This window comes from Belonocnema kinseyi, chromosome 2, assembly GCF_010883055.1.
Source record: "Belonocnema kinseyi isolate 2016_QV_RU_SX_M_011 chromosome 2, B_treatae_v1, whole genome shotgun sequence".
NCBI lineage: Eukaryota > Metazoa > Arthropoda > Insecta > Hymenoptera > Cynipidae > Belonocnema > Belonocnema kinseyi.
Window position 1 is genome coordinate 43,043,835 of NC_046658.1, and position 17,211 is coordinate 43,061,045.

At 34.3% G+C, this 17,211-nt stretch overlaps 1 protein-coding gene across 4 annotated transcripts in view; it reads left to right on the top strand.

Moving 5' to 3' along the window:
- The first annotated feature begins 5,554 nt into the window (after positions 1-5,554).
- The window catches only part of LOC117167422 (synaptic vesicle glycoprotein 2C-like), a 67,681-nt gene continuing 56,024 nt past the window's right edge, over positions 5,555-17,211 (top strand). For 2 of the 4 annotated variants that reach the window (XM_033352327.1, XM_033352329.1), the window contains exons 1-9: positions 5,555-5,691; positions 5,917-6,120; positions 6,380-6,542; positions 6,607-6,728; positions 6,977-7,221; positions 7,320-7,540; positions 7,648-7,825; positions 8,339-8,453; positions 8,531-8,690. In XM_033352327.1, coding sequence (XP_033208218.1) covers positions 5,637-5,691; positions 5,917-6,120; positions 6,380-6,542; positions 6,607-6,728; positions 6,977-7,221; positions 7,320-7,540; positions 7,648-7,825; positions 8,339-8,453; positions 8,531-8,690 — 1,463 coding nt within the window. In that variant the 5' untranslated portion in view covers positions 5,555-5,636. Of the gene's footprint in view, positions 5,692-5,916; positions 6,121-6,379; positions 6,543-6,606; positions 6,729-6,976; positions 7,222-7,319; positions 7,541-7,647; positions 7,826-8,338; positions 8,454-8,530; positions 8,691-10,319; positions 10,653-11,920; positions 12,086-17,211 lie in introns of those variants that run through there. The other 2 variants (XM_033352330.1, XM_033352328.1) reach the window with 2 other exon arrangements.

Here is a 17,211-nt window from a genome sequence, read left to right on the forward strand (position 1 = left end):
TGGTTTGCATCTTATAATAATGAAAGGGGCATTATTCACGAACAATTCAATGCGTTCCATGAAGTCTGCCTCGTGAGTGTTACGAGGGTCGATGGCGAGTGCTACGAGAATCCACACACGGCTACACTGAGCGACACTGCAATTTTTCTCTATTATTCTTTCCAGTTTGATTATTAACCCTAAAACGATCCACCGGGGCAGTACGCTACCCTATTCAAAGTCAAGGTACGTTTCTGACTAAGGGCATGTGCAGTTTGGTCCGGGACCCTAACCTCAATTTAATTTAACTATTCGGCATTTGACCTCGGTCAACGAGCGAGATCATCTGTGTTTTGCGTGAGTTCTGTACGGACGTAAATATCGTTTGGAGTAGCTCATTACCCCAGTGGACAGTTTAAGTTCGAGAATTGTCTCAATAAATTATCGGGCAAATGGCCAAAATCTTAAAAAATATTAGTAAAATTGATTATTCAAATTCAGATTAATTATAAATAATATCAAATGTTTATACATACTAAAAAATGAGAAAATAACACCTGCAATATGGCTGTTCATTCTTCAGCAGAGCAATTAGAGCACAGGACTGTCCTGTCCTCTAATTGCTCCTCTGTAGAATGAATAGCCATATTGTAAGTGTTATTTTCTCATTTTTGAGTATTTATAAACATTTGAGATTATTTATAATAATTCTGAATTTGAATAATAAATTTTACTAGTATTTTTTAAGATTTTTGCCATTTGTCCGATTCCTCTAATTTTTTCTACTTCTTATATTCAAATAATTATGTTTTTTTTTTTGAGAAAAAGAAAAAGTGGCTTGTATGTTTTTAAAGTGTGACTATTCATCTTTTAAAATCCGTTTTTTTTAATTTGTCATATTGTATTGTGCCACGGTACAAGTTTGGGGTAGCGTACAACCCCGGCGGACGGTTAGAGGATGAGCCAGCTACGTGGATCGTTCTAGGGTTTACCCGAATGTAAACATTTTATCCAAAACGGGCTTCGTCCAAACCAAAAGAGTAATATTTAGATGACGTATGCAAGAAATCATACCAAAATATTCAAAATTGCGAACAGAATCTTACATTCCTTTTTATAACTCTAATAAATTTCCTTAACGAGTTGTTGCACCCGTCACCTCAATTATTCCCTGGACATATTTATATGAAATTTAATGTTTAATTGAATTTTTCCATAAATAAAGAAGTTCATTCAGGATGTCAGTAACTGGTCGCATGTCAGTAACTGATGTCTTTACCTTATACTATTTTATAGAATTTCCTTACATTTCAAAAGATTTGAAAGTATTTCGTAGGATTCTCACACATGTGGGTCGTTTACGACCCAGTAAAATTTTCCCGTTCAAGCATCTCCGAAACCAAACGATGTTAGGGTTTGACCCCCCTCCCTAAAAAAACGTCTTGGTAGTGGGAACTAAAATGAAAGGGACGCTTCAAGTAATTATTTTATTTCTGCGGAAGAAAAATTTGAAATCAAGTTTGTGCCTTAAACGACCCACCTGTGCGACCACGTTTGTGTTTCGCGACGATTTGGATGAATCATCATTTGTAGATGTATATCGACGAAGTTAGAAAAAAGGAAAAGGTGCGCGATATGTCTATCTAAGGATGATAAAAATGTCATCTTGCGCGATCTGTGAAAAGCCGGTGTGTAGAAAACATCGCACGAACTTTGGTAGAGATGGCGCGGCTTCAATTATTTACTCTCATATAATTTTTTAAAACTTTTTAACCAAGTTTCTTATGAAACATATATGCTTATATAATAACTAAATATTGATTTTTTAAAGAAAGGTGGATTTTTAATTAATCTATTATATGCATCAACTACAAAAAAATTACTATATTTTCAAGTGTGTAAATAAATATACTGTTTGGAATTGAAGATATAGGACTATATTTTTTCCAACAGGTCATGATTTGATCTTTAAAAAACTAAAGTGCAGTTGCTTGATATTTATTTATTGCAAAGATATGAATTTTTTAACTAAATTTCCATTTTCCCAAGTTTTTGTGTATATTTAGGTTATTATTTTGAAAAATTTACATATTTAATTCTAAAACCAATTGAAACATGTAGTAGTAGCTCCGATGAATACACACGCATTTTTCCAGATTTTTTAAAAGCTTTGCAGATAGAAAAAAGAACAACCGGACATAAACGACCCACCTGTCTGGCGGAAGAAGAAAAAAACCTGTGTGACGAAGGGTTAAATGCCCAAAATAAGCTATTTTAATAAATTTCCAAGATCATAAGGCGTTTCATACCCGTGCAGAAATGACGACTTTCCCTATTAATTCCTAATTTGATTATAGGTTATGTGGTGACGTGTTATGGTTTACAAGATTTCGCAATAATACCATAATCTATTATTACCAGAATTTTTTTATTCACAGAAGGAAAATATTAATCTAAATGTAAAATATATTTTCTTTGCAAAAGTTAAACATAAACATTTTACACCTTTCTGTAGCATCTATTAAACACTCTTCCGTTTACTTGCATTTTTATTGACATTAACTTCTTAACTATACTTCGCACATTATTCTAAAACTAAATTAATTATTGAATTTGACTAGAGAAGACTTATTACTTATAACTAAAGAGATACGCAGTTTATCAAAATTTCCGAAGCACCGAAAATCGAACGCACGTACCGGACGCTTATATTTCGAATGCCTAAGGGTTCGTCCATATATTACGTAAGACGTTTTTCTTTTGTTTGAATAAAGACGAGCCTAAAATTGCTGTGAAGTTGAGAAGGACACAACGATATAAAAAAAAGAAAAACGTCTTACGTAATATATGGATGATCCCTAATTCCCATAGCTACGATATCAAGCTGAGTAAAATACCATAAATACTTGACGGCATTTATCGGATACTTTCGAACTTAGGAAAAAAGTTCTTGAAACTCGATTCGTCAAATATGACTTCTAAACATACTTAAATGATTTCAAATTAAATCAATATTTAAGAAAAATTCTTTTCAAATTTTAAAGGCATCAAATGTTTTAAAATTTATCAGAAAAAAATGAAAATTTTAAAAGTTTGAGTCTCGGTAATTTAAAAAAAATTTTCTTTTTTGAATTCGAGTATAATTAAGCTTAATAATATTAATTATTTTCTTGCACTCAATATTACCCTTTTTACCTGTCGAAAGCTTTGTAAGGTCCCCTCGAGAAAATAATGAATTGATAGAAATGTCCATTGGCATGGACACAGTACTGCGTGTTCACCCGTCAGGGTTTGAATTTACTGTACAAATAGAGATTCCGATGATTATAATTTATTAAAAATTCCATTTTTATCTTGATATTGACAAATTTAGGGAAATACCTTTCGTATTCGAGTAGTGCCTGTCTAAATTCAAGGTAGGACCTCTCTAAACTTCCCATAGTTGTCTAGAAAACAAACAGAGGTAACCCTAACAACCCCCGACAAGAGCCCGCATCACATTTTCTAGTCAAGATACCCTTTATAACACTTGATCAGTGCCCTGTTTGAAGTAGGCAATATTAGGGAATTTTCTACACGGGTAGGGCTTCAAATATTTCAAGATATTTCAAGAAATATCATTAGATATCATGTAATTTCACAGAACTTCAAGGGATTTTGAAGGATTTCAAAATTCTGAAAAGATTTTCTATAATTTTGAATAGATTTAAGGAATTTTCAGGTTTTATGAAAGGAATTTTAAGGATTTTAGGGCATTTTAAAAGATATCTAGGGATTTCTAAATGCTTAAAAAAATATTTTGCTATTTTAAAATATTTCATAGAATTTGAAATATTTTAGAGTATTTCTCAGAGCTCCAAGGAATTTTTCGGAAATTGAAAAAATTTGAAGGAATTTCCAAGGAGTTTAATCATTTTAAGGTTTTCAAAAAAATGTTTTTCGAAGAATTTTAAAGGACCTATAAGGTTTTAGGATATTAAAAGTAATTTCCATGGATTTTTAAAGGACTTAACGGGCTTTAACGGATTTATTAAATAAGTTTTCAAAGCTTTCTATGACTTAAATTTTTATAATTGATGTTAAATTAGTCATAGATCGTGGAGAGTGATAGGATCGGAACAAAACCTACCGAGTGCTTGGTTCTATATAATGAAACTTAAAATCTGATTGAGTTCGAATTTATTAATTGATGAGAGCGCTGTAAGCAACTTTTTTAACTGCGCATGCGCCGAAAAGTGTGGGTCTATTTGAAATCAATAAATACTATCAATACTATCAATACTGCTATCAATAAATACTATTAATCAGAACTTCAATTTGAGTTATTCTTGAAGCAAAATGGATTTAAAAAAGGTTTCTGCATAATACTTTGAAAAACCTAAATTTCTTATTTTTCGTATTTTCCTATCACTGCTTTCAAAAAACAAAGAATATAACATAGCGAATTTGATTTTTATTGTACATCTACACGCCGGTAGCTGAAATTTGAGATGTTCTCGAAGAAAATCGGACGAAAAGAAAAGCTTTCAGCATAGTAGTCTTTTCTCCCTTTCGTTTCCTTAAATTTCCTTCCTCTTGTCCCAAAAATGATTTTTTTGCATAAAAGTTGGAATTTCTATAGGAGGATCACACATGTTACTTTATGAGAGTTTCGTTTATAAAACCCTAAAAATAGTGCAGTTCTATAAGTTCCTTGCAAATATTTCTTTTTCCCAATGAATTTTTATTTGTATTTTATATTTTTGCAGTAAGAATTGTGAGGCTTGTCTGTCACTTCTTGACTTGATGTGAATTACGTAAAGATTGACCTCGTGATAATCTTTTGAACATGTTAGTTGTATGAATGTTTTTAAACGGAATTTTATTGACCTACATAAAAGGACTAAACTCCAAAAACGAGGTATCAGGCCTACATTCTTATCATCTTTAATCACAACTTGACTTGATTTATGGTGACATAGAAGTGTAGCTTATATAGAATGTACTCTTGCGTCGCTGTGTAAAAAGCATCGCCTTATGAATCGTCAATTTGAATTCTGATATATATGTAATTTATTAAGTCTGAAAAAGAATACATTATTTTAGGTTCTTCTTAATAAATTCATAACTTGTTATTAGATGCTTGGCCAATGTTCTTTTACAAATATTTCAAGTCGATGAAAAAGGGGAAAACATCATATTTGCGTGGTAAGGCTAATATTTATACATTTTGTCTGGAATAAATGACGTGTGACTCAATATTAAATATTAGTTGATGAAATCATGAATATTGTAACGGAATGTGGATGAAGATGATATATTATTATATAGTAATTTATGGTGAAATAATTGTATAAATTTGATATAAATGATAGGGAAATTTATCAGCTTATGGCTTAATTTGATAAACGAAAATGTCACAGGGTGTTCAGAATGTAAATATTTTGATTTATAGGAAACTTTTCTGCGTTTCTGTTCGGGATTTATATACTCATGCTTGCTAAATGCTCCATGTATCGTATGTATATCATGCAAAGTAGTGTGTGATAAAACTGTTTGCTTTTAAATTAATATGTCAGATCAAATACGCGGCAGTTTAATAAGTAAGTCCAGAGGTCTTTGATTCGGGATATTACGGAGGAAGAATCGTGAATATCAGTTCAGTGGAAAACTTCGATATGAAGATGTCGGATAAAACGATAGCCAGAAAAGATCAAGGACTTGACAATGCAAGTAGGTGAATTAGAATAATTTAGATTTAAAACATATGATAATAAAACAAATGTATAAAATTATACCAATATTATAAAAATATATTATTAAATATCGACAATTAGGAATAGTTATATAAATGAAGTCTACGAGATGAAACTTGAATTCGTTCTAAACCACGCTAATCACGGATTTTTATTACATTTATGATTTACAATTTTAAAACCATATTCTAATTAATTGAAGGTGGAAAGGGAAATAATTTTGAAGCGGCAGTAGCTGCTTGTGGCTATGGGAAATTCCACTACCTTTTATACATTGTGATTCTTCCTGCGACTTGGGCATCCATTTTTGATACTTCAAACACTTCAATGATATTGCCGTCTGTCGAGTGTGATTTGGAATTGACACCCTTTTTCAAAGGAGTTCTGAATGCTGCAGTTTATTTAGGTCCAGTATGAAACTTGCATACTACAATAGTATGGTTTTAAAATATTGGTGAAATCAGAGTGTAGATCCGAAAAAGAAATCATGAACAAGTTGTGCCAGGACCTAGGATTCAGTTTCTAAGCAGTTTAGCAAATTAGTATTAAAACTGATTAAAAATAATTGTCATTAATCGTTTTTTTTTTCGGAATCAGCACCCTCACATTCTAATAAGCAGTGTTATGTAACGAATCAAATAAAAAAATAATAATACGTGTTTTAGGAATGGTCTCCAGTGCCTTCTTCTGGGGATTTTTAGGTGATGTTTTAGGTAGAAAAAAAATTTTGGTTTATGGCTTATTAATGGACGGTGTTCTTAACATTCTTACTGGATTATCACAAAGTTTTTGGCAAGTTGCCTTCTTCAAATTCATTTCTGGCTTTATGTAAGTTTATGGTTTATTATTATATAGTGTCTCGCTTTAGAAAAATTTTCAATTTTTTTTTCAGAATAAGTGGGCCCTTTGCTAGTATTGTGACTTACTGTTCTGAATTCCATTCAATGAAGGACAGACCAAGACTTGTTCTCTTGATTGGGATGTTTAGTAATTCAGGAGCTATCGTCAACGCAGGTAAAATTTTGAATTTAAAATTTTTGTAAAGTGAGACAGAAGCACTGATTAATAAAAAATAAAATAGAATAAATACTTGATGAAGTAGGTACACTAAAAGAAATATTGTTATAACGATTACTATTCAAACATTGTAATATCTGCTATAAAACACATTTACATAATTTGGTAGAGTAATCGTTGCAGCACTATTTTTTTCAGTCCTACATCCAGAAAACATAATGGGCTTGAAATGTTTCTACCAACAGCTTTGGCCTGGTTAGTGATTCCGCACACTTGGTCCTGGATTGTTTTTGATGGATATTTCATCTATAACTCCTGGCGATTGTATTTATCCTTTTGTGGTTTACCAATGTTAATTGGAGCCATGTTTCTTTCCTTTTTTCCGGAAAGTCCAAAATTCCTTATGAGCCAAGGTCGTAACGAGGAAGCGCTTCAGGTCTTCAGAAAGGTGTATTCGATGAATACGGGTCATCCACCAGGGAGTTATCCGGTAGAAAATAAACTTCCTTTCATCGTAAAATGAAGTGACGAATTCAGTCGAGCTCTTCCTCGAGCTTTTTCAATTTTCTATGTTACTTTCTTCACTAGATACACTTGCTGGAGTTCGAGCTGCAGGATATTTCAAATTCCAATGAGATGAAGGAGCTATCGTGTATGAGGCCTGCCAATGTTCAGCCAATTGGGACTGGAAAAAGCAGCTTGAAAACCACTTTTCTGGGAGGAATGCAACAAATGAAACCTCTTTTTCTTTCTCCCCTGTCCAGTCGATTGCTGCTCGTACTTTCTTTGAATTTTGGAATATTACTGACGTAAGGATTTCATGTTCACTTAATTTTTATGATGGACATTTATTCCTCTCCTAATATAATAATAATAATAATAATAATAATAATAATATTGTGAATTAATTTTTTAGATTAAATACCATCCGCTTGTGGCAACCACAGCTTTTTGCAATCTTAGCACATTTTGAGAACTTGGAAGTCGAAGAAGTAGAAGGTTTAACTTTTTGCCAAATTCTAGACCATTCACGGCCAATTATTGCCAACAACACTGTCAGAAATTCGCAAGTACTTCCAGAACATTGCAAAGAAGTAATAATATAATTTAAAATCATTTTCATAACACGCGCATCGAAAGTTCGACTATCGATGCCTTTTGAGCGAAGCGAAAGTGGCCGATTCTTGCCGATTCGAAAAGAAATCAGCTGTCGGGGCAAAGGTTTAACTTTCGCCCTCAGAGACAAACGTAAAACATTGAGAGGTTGAATGAAGTTGGTAGGATTATGCGCGTGCATGTCTCGTGTATCTTTGCCAACTTCACGGTATCAGCACCAAACATAACCTCGTGGTTTCCACTATTGAGTGTCTCGTTGAAACTTTAGAAAATCCGGTCTTTCCATAACCCTTTTTTAAATTAAGGCAGTGTCACTTTTTACCTTGCAATAATTGAAAAGGCAGCGAAAGATGAATTTCTGATGCGCTTGGTATGAAAAATATCGTATATAGCTCGTGGCGAATGGTGGCGATATCTCTGATCTTATATTAAAAAATATTGCTGTATATTTTAGGTTCAATTTGATACAAAACCAGATGTTTTTTTTATAGATTCCAGTTGATACTTCAGTGTACTATTTTACTATGATTGTCTATAGTGTAACTACTAGTTCTACTTTTTTAGCCGCTGTGATACTGAACACCATTCGTAACAAAACACTTCTACGTAAGTTGAATGGAAAAGATGAATACCTCATTTAAGAACATTAACTAGATTAATTGTTAATATAAATTTTGTTTCAGCAATTACTCTTTTTATCGCATTTTCCTCGATCGTTGCCATCAACTGGTCTCCTAGCACTTTAGTCACTCTTATCATCACTTGCATTTATTGTGGAGTGCTAAGTGCAAGTGTAAATCTAAATATCAGTATCACGGTGGATTTATTTCCTACTACATTGAGGTAAGAACTTAGTATAAAAAATGAGTAAGCGTCCGCAGAGAAAACTTTTGTAGTGAATAGCAACACAATCCTCTCTTCCTAACCCGCACACCCCAACTTAATCCTACTTTTCACCTTTTCCCAACCCATTTCAATTATCCGCACACTACATTCTCACTTCCTTTATTCCCATTCTAACCCTTTGTTTCATTCTTACTTGCCCCTTCTCCTTGCTTGGCCCCTTCTTCTCCCATAAGCCCACCTATCACTTGCCACTTTCCTCCTCTCCTCGTAACCTTTCGCTTCACCTTACCCTGATAGTGCATTCTCACTTGTGACGTCACGTGCTCTCATCGACCTTTGAGGGAATAACTGTGCCCGTATACCCCTATAGTTTGCACGTGTTGCTGAAGGTTTTATAATTGTTTTTCTTTCTTTGAAATGCAGAGTGAGTCTTTGGCAATATTTTCTGAATATGTGAAGACCCGTATATCAAAAAAATCGAAAACTTTGATTTGTATACTCTAAAAGATAAAGATTTTAATGAAAATCTGGGTAATGCCGTAGATCACTTTAGTGAATAAATTTTCATACATTATTCAACCTGATAGTTCTTAAACCATACGTTATTTAAAAGCATATACAATTTTGGAAGCTCATACATTTTATGAAGCTGTTTTGTGGTGAACTTTAACTGAAAGGAGTTTAATGTTACTTTTCCGCTTCTGACTGAGAATAGTATAACATTAGTATATTTTTAATTATAAGATAATATTTTAGTTATTATTTGCTATTTATGTGAACACTAACATGAAGTAATATTCCTTTGAACCATTTGTCACAATTCTTGTTATCAAATTCAATTGCTGATTAAATTGCGATAGCAGCTTATTGAGATTATGAGGTTAGGATTATATACTGCCCTCAGTAAGAAATGTACTAAAAAAACAGGATGAAAACAAGAAAAGCTACTTTTCATTTAAATCCTGATTAAAATAGTTTCTATGTTATTTCATGAAAATGTTGTACAAATTTACATGAAATTTGTATGGAAAATTTCGCGAATTTGTAATGCATTTCAAAAACGGAGAAGCTTTTACTTGTTTTAAAAAAGTGGCAAAAAAATACAATCTTGAAGGGGTTTTATGCTATAACCTGATATCACACGAATCATCTAATTCTGCGGCCAGTTCGCGCTTGCATTCTAAAAAAATGCTTACCCTCAAAATATCATAAAGCTGCCATCGCATTTTGTATTTGCAATGGAATTTGAAAACAAAAATTTTTTGATTTTTTCTGTATGGTCCTTTAAACTAACTAACGAAACAAAATTGGTTAGAATTCGATGAATTCTGAATGAAAATGATGAGAAAAGAGCATTTTCTACATTATCACTTTAAAGAAGTAATTGTGTATTTTGACGGTTTCTACTCAAAATGGCTCTAAACGAAATGTAAATTGTTCAAAATCAATAATAACAGCAAGATAACAATTAAACAAAAGCGACAAGATGTTTTTTTTCAACTTGTTCATTGTTTCTAATTGTGAAAATGTACGAAATAGTATGAACCTGACTGAAAATATTTGTGGTGCGTGATGTTTCGGATCACTCTTCTGTGACCAGTCGCTAACACGTGTTTTTTTTTTAAGGCGAGCTGAAAAACGGATTCGAGATGTGACCAATCGCTCTTCTGTGACTAATCGCTAGAACGTGTTTTTTGAAGGGCGAGTTGGAAAAGGGGATTTAAATGTGACCGATCACTCTTCTATGACCAGTCTCTAGCACGTGTTTTTTGTTGTTGCAAAAACCGTCTTGCCACTTTCGTTTTATTATTATCTTGCTGTTATTAGATTCAGACAGTGATTTCAGTCAGGTACGAAAGATCCATCTCAACCTGTTTTTTCCCTGGGCAAAGTGATAATATGATCTGAAAATACTCTTCGCCCACCTTTTTCATTTTGACTAAAAAATACACTAATGTTATATTTAACTCACTCAGATGCAGAAAAGTACTATTGAACTCCTTACACTTCACCTTTACCACAAAAACAGCTTCATAAAATGTATAAGCTTCCTAACTTTTATATGCTTTTAAATCATTTCTATTTTAGGAACTGAGCGATTAAAGAAAGTACGACAATATGTTCACTGTAGTGATCGACGACATTGCACTGACATTTTTTATAAAATCTTTATCTTTAAGATATTTAGAGCTAACAGATCACAATTTTCGATTTTTTGGATGTATCGGGTGACAATTTTGCCAAATATTCAATCTGCATATTACAAAAAACAAAAAATATTTAAAAACCTGCAGGAATACGTACAAACGATTACTGGTAATCATATTACAAACTGATACCGGCACTGTTATTTCTCCAGAGGTTGCGCTATCTTATATTATATTCCGAAAAGACTAAATCTCGTATTCATCACGCAGCTTCTCAAAGAAAGGGAAGTGTCGGCATAGGACCCTCATTGGCATGGGTTTAGTGGTGGCCCTAAGTAAGTTTATGAACAAATTCAGATTGCACTTGGGTCCGTGTATTTGAAAGAATGAGGTCTGCCTTCAGCAGCGATTAAATGAACCTCGAAGGAAAAAAATATGTAAACACCTTTGTTAAAAAAGCACTGCATGGTCGATATCGTTCCCTCGAATACTGTATGACGTATAAATATTCTTCTTACACAATTTGAGCCTAATAACTGAAATACTTAAAGGGGCGTTAAACTATTGTATGTCGCTTAGGGAACCCTGTCAGAAATCTAGATTATTTCTACATACTTTCTAGTCGCTAAATCTGAATTAGTTAAAATTTAACTAATTCAATCAGTGCTCTTAATTTTGACTGAAAAATTAGTTACATTCAAGGTTTCTACTAATGTATTAGTCAACGGGCCACTTTTTGTACCTTACCAATTGAATTAGTCAAAAAATGACTAATTTTTTTTAGCTTTTTTCGAGAACTACCAATTTATTAGGGAATTTATGAACATAAACACTGTCAACTCGTTGCCCAGTGGGCACACAAGTCCTAAACTTGTCCAATATACGTTTTCCGGCGGACGTCTTAAGGACGTCCTGAGGACGTTTTAAAGTCATGAAAAGATGCAAAGGATATCTCAAAGACGTCAAATCATATGACATAGAGGTACATTCTAAGGACATCTTTAGGACGTACCAGTGCCCACTGGGTGACTTAGAAAAAGAGAGTATTAATTTGTTACTCAAACGGACTTTCAATAATAGGAGAGAGTGAATTGCAAAGAAGATACCGGCTATCCCGGAAATTCATGAGAAGTACTCCAGACTTTTCGATTACAACGGAGAAATTGTGAGTTTATAATAAATATATATGAGAAACTCGCTTCAGTTTTTTTATATTGCAACAGAGATTACAGTGGTTTACCAGATCAATTTTAGGGAAAAAGGGGATGTTTGTTTGAATAAATGGTCTCTAGTTTGTATTTTTGTTATTTAAATAACGGTTCTTATTTCGCTGCGATAATTGGCACGTAATAAAATAAATCTCATGGTGTAATTTAAAAAACGATTTAAAGTGATGATTATTCACTTGATATGCTCATCTTTTTTCTTGGAGTGTTTGAAATAAGGCGGAATATAAGGAACCAATGGGTGTCTACGTTACGGACATGCACGTCTCTTCGACAGCGTATCATTTTTCACTGATCAATTAGTAGATTTTGACTAACCAATTGGTAGATTTTGACTAACCAATTAGTAGTTTTGTCACTTTCCACTATGGCAACCGGTGGCGCGCCACGTCTATACTGTAAAAAAAGCTTTGGTGACATATACAATTCGCTAGTAATTATACGTGCAGTTTATTTTCAAATTACAATATAAAACCTCATTAATTTACGATACTACAGTACTTATTTGCAATCTAATATGATTTCACTTCAGGTGACAATGTGAAAATAAAATGAAGGTTGTTCTATTTGCAATCGACTGTGAAATTACTACGTCCGATGATGGAAATTATTGGATCGACGTGGACATAGTAAGTTTGCGTAAAGTGATAAATTTCCTTAGGGCGTTAAGTATACAAATTTTCTGTAAATTTTGACGACGTCCCAGTGGGTACCGAAAGATCCTAAAGACGTCCTTAGGACGTCTTTAAATGTCCTGGGACATTCTTGGACATTGGCGTCTAAGTCCCAGGGTCGTTATAAAGACAACCTTAGGACGTCTTAAAGACGTTCTATGTCTGGCCTAAAGTTATCCCAAAGAGGTCAAAAGGACGACTTAAAACGTCTTCATAGGTCCTTCGACATTGTGATTATAATGTGAGCCATTAAGAGTATGAAATTGAATGTCGATACAGAATAATATTGTAGGGTTTTAAAAAGGCAACATTTTTTCCATTAACTATTTTCATATCGTGCGGTGCTTGGCTTAAAATGTTAATTTTTGTTTGTTTTTTAGGATTTTAAAAATGCTATAACTCTGACAATATTGATTTGATTAAAAAAAGTCATATAAATAAATTGTTCGTGTTTCTAAGTACTGTGGATAACCGTAAATAGAATTTCCAAATCTGGAAAAAACATGGTTTTAAAAATTTTGAAAATGCGCTTAGTCATTGAGTTCTTATACAAAATGGATGGTTTACGAACTCATTCTTTCTTTTTGGGTTCTGGAAAAGTCCGTGATAACATCATGAGGACGTCCGTAGGTTGTCCTCAGTACGTCGTTGAGAACGTCCTGAAGACTAATAAAAGTATCAGTTGCGTACAGAAAATTATTGAATTTTGAAAAAAGTGGTCTCAAAAATTTTCAAAATACGCTCACTTTTTGAATTTGTATCCAAAATGGCTGCCTAACGAACTTGACCTTCATTTTAAGATACTCAAAGAATTGATCAAAGGAAATCCGATCAGTCAATGCTTTCGAAAGTTATCGTGCTTAAAAAAAAAACATTCACGGACGGACAGACAGGCACATTCGTAAAAACCTGTTTTTCAGATTCAGTGGGTCTCAAAACGTGGAAATTTGACAAAAACAGTGATGAAGAGAACAGTGCTGGCGACTGTGCGGCCTGGCAGCAACGAGCAACACTGACGAAAAGTCATTGTGCGACTAGGATTATTATTACACTATTAAGCCATTTCACTTTCGGGGTAGGCGTGACTCATTCGGTGGGGAAAGGAGTAATGTGTAGTAGGGATAGGGAATTTTCAGATTTATCCAGAATTTTCGTGTTATTTATGTAAATAATACGTTCGTTCCGCAACACTGCTTCGACCCAGGTTACTCATCAATCTCTCTAGCAATCACCCCAAGTGAAGATCCTCACAAAGTCGTTATGTAAGGTTCCCCACTTGGGTCCATTACACTCTCTTTATTAACTATTTGCCGCTATACTTTCCTGTCCTGACATACCTCTCTAGCTTCTTTTAGGTCCATTCATTTTTTCATGCAGTCTCTCTTGTTTCTGTGACTTCTTATGTCTCTTCTAACTAGGATCTCATTCACACATTCTAACCATTTTTTCCGCGGTCTACCTCTAGGCACGCTGCCATTTACTTTACCTTGATACACTTGTTTCGTTAGTCGTTCGTTTGGCATTCTCTCAACATTCCAAAACCATCTGAGACGATTTCTTTCCCATGTCTCTATTAGCGTCTCTTCTGCACCACATTATTTTAGAATTATCTCGTTACTTACTTTGTCCACCAGAGTTTTCGCGCATTTTATTCGCATGAATCTCATGGCAATTGCGTTAATTTTACTCTTCTATTTTTCTTGATAACTTCATGTCTCGCTACGATATAGTACAGTCGATTAAAATATAGAATTATGTATTGCCATTTTAGCTTTATTTGATATATTTTTACTTCTGATAAGGGGCCCTGCTCTACTAATAACCTTCTTAACTTCGTTTATGCGTCTATCTAATTCCTCACCTATCTTCCAGTCCCTAGTAAATAAGCTGTCAAGGTATACGAACTTATCAACTTGCTCAATTCTCTCATCATTTAATAAAATATTGCATAGTGTTTTCTCACTGTTTTCTTCGAACACCATAGTTTTTGTTTTATTTGCGTTAATTTTGAGGCCCATGCTCTTTATGCTTGTATTTAGTTTATTCAACATTCTTTGTATGTCTTCGATTGACGCTGCCATAACAACCTTATAATCTGCGAACACTAATTCACGTACCCTTACTGTTTCGAGATCCACACCCTCTTCGTTGAAAAGAGCCATTCTTAAAGACTTGTCCATAAATAATATAAATAATCATGAAGACGTAACGCATCCTTGTCTAACTCCTTGAATGATATCGAAACAGTCACTCAATTTCCCATTCACCCTTACACTCGCTTTGCTACCGTATATATTGTTTTCATAGCTTGTAGCAGCCATCCATTGACTCCATACTCTTTCAGGACTTTCCAAAGTTTACTTCTATTTACCTTGTGAAAAGCTTTTTCTAGGTCAACAAATGCACAGGAAACTTTTTTTCCTACTATCAAACTTTTTTCTGTAATTTGTCTTAAGCTAAATATTTGATCCGTATATGACCTTCCTGGCATAAACCCACTTTGGACTTCCCAAATCTTTGCTTCTGTTATTTTCATTACCCTGCGAATAAGTATTCTTGAGTATATTTTACTTACGGTACTTAATAAGCTAATCCCTCTTTAACTACTGCAATCGCTTTGATCTCACCTTCTTTTGTATATTGGTACGATAATCGCTTTTTTCCAATTGTCTGGGACGTCCCCCTCTCGAAACATAAATTTATCAATTCGCACATTCTATGTGGTGTGTATTCGCCACCGTATTTAAGCATTTCAGCGTTAATACATTCAACCCCGGCAGCCTTACCGGCTTTCAAGTTCTTAATTATATCCCTAACCTCAGTGACACAGAATTTCTCAATTGAGTTTTCTATCGCATCGTGTTCCACATCTCAGTTGTGGTGTCCTATAGTTTCATCTCCGAATTGTCTTCTAAAGTAGTCTCTGAAAGCCTCTAGTATTCCGTTTGCATCATATACTATTCCCCTCTACTATTTCTCATGTTGGCAAATTCTGTACTTTTGTTTCCTTTTATTTTTTTATAAAGCATTTCTTTGCTTCCTTCAAAGTCGTTTTGTATTTTCATCTATTCTTCTGCTCTAATTGTATCTTTAAGTTCCTTAACTAATCGTTTGAGTATCCTGTTTTCGTGTCTATAATCATTTCTACGTCTATTTCTTTCCTCATTGCTAAGACCTGCGATGTTTAAAGTTCTCCTGTAAGACATTCTTCCATACAACTGCGGTACCACATACTTCGATGGTACATCTAACAATGATATCCCGTAACATTGTCCCCTGATGGCCCTTGCATCTTTGACTAACTCTCTTAGTCTTTCATCCGCAACAACAAAGTCAATTATGCTGCGGCTATTTTCTTTAGACCAGGTGCACATATGGATCATTTTATGCCTAAACCAAGCATTTGTAATAAACAGACCCCTTTCTAAGCAAAGACCAAATGATTCATCTCCGTTATAATTTGTTCTTGGATCCCCAAAATTACCTAATACTCGTTCTGTATCCTGATTTTGGATGCCCACCCATCCGTTCATGTCTCCTAGTAGAATTATTCTTTCCCCATATTCGTGAATATTTATTGTGTCATTTGAAGTGTCCCAGAAGGCGTCTTTTACTTATCTTGGATCACTATAAACTGGCGCCTAGCATGCTATGATAAATAGTCGTCTGATTCCCACTTTCATTCTAGCTCACAGCAGTCTGGGAGATACGAAATCATGGTATCCGAGATGCTGCTTTGCTCTTTCATTCAAAATCAGACCTACTCCTTGTCTACCATGTGATTCAGGGTCTACTCCTGACCATATTTTAAATCCGTCTTTCAACACGCCGTTTTTTATGTCTTTAGTTTCGCATCCCTTTTTCTTTGGGTCAGACACACATTAAATATCTAGTTTCCTCACGTCCGTAGTTTCACGCAATTCTTTTACCTTGAGATCATTTACCCCCCCTAGAATTCCAAACACCCAGTCTCCATTCGTCGCCTGAAACATGACCTTTAGATTTCCGTGTGCATGCCTTCTGTCAATTAAATTTCCAGTCCTTTCCGAGACTATTTTGTAGTTTGTATTATTCATTGTTTAGATTATACGCCCAAATATCACCTTTATGCAATAAGTTTATTTTATGAGTTGAAATCATGTCAAATTTAAGTATCAAATCGTCTTATGGTGGAGATTGTAGTTCTAACGTCAGTCCCACCAAAAACTTCAGTTAATAAGGGAGGATTGGGAGAGGGAGCAGAACTGGAACCGAGAGAGTCGTCTTGGGTTTGCGTTTTTGTTTTTATGCTAAGAAGGTCACCAGCCTTCAGCAGCGTTGTAATATATGGCAGTTAATATCCGGCTGTCTTCTGATACTGACACCAAAGACCGAAGGGCCTATGACAAAGCCACCGAACGCGTCCTCGGGTTGCGGATAGAGGGTCCCTGTACCAAGGGTTTCTGCTGAATTTGGTTACAAAAATAAATAG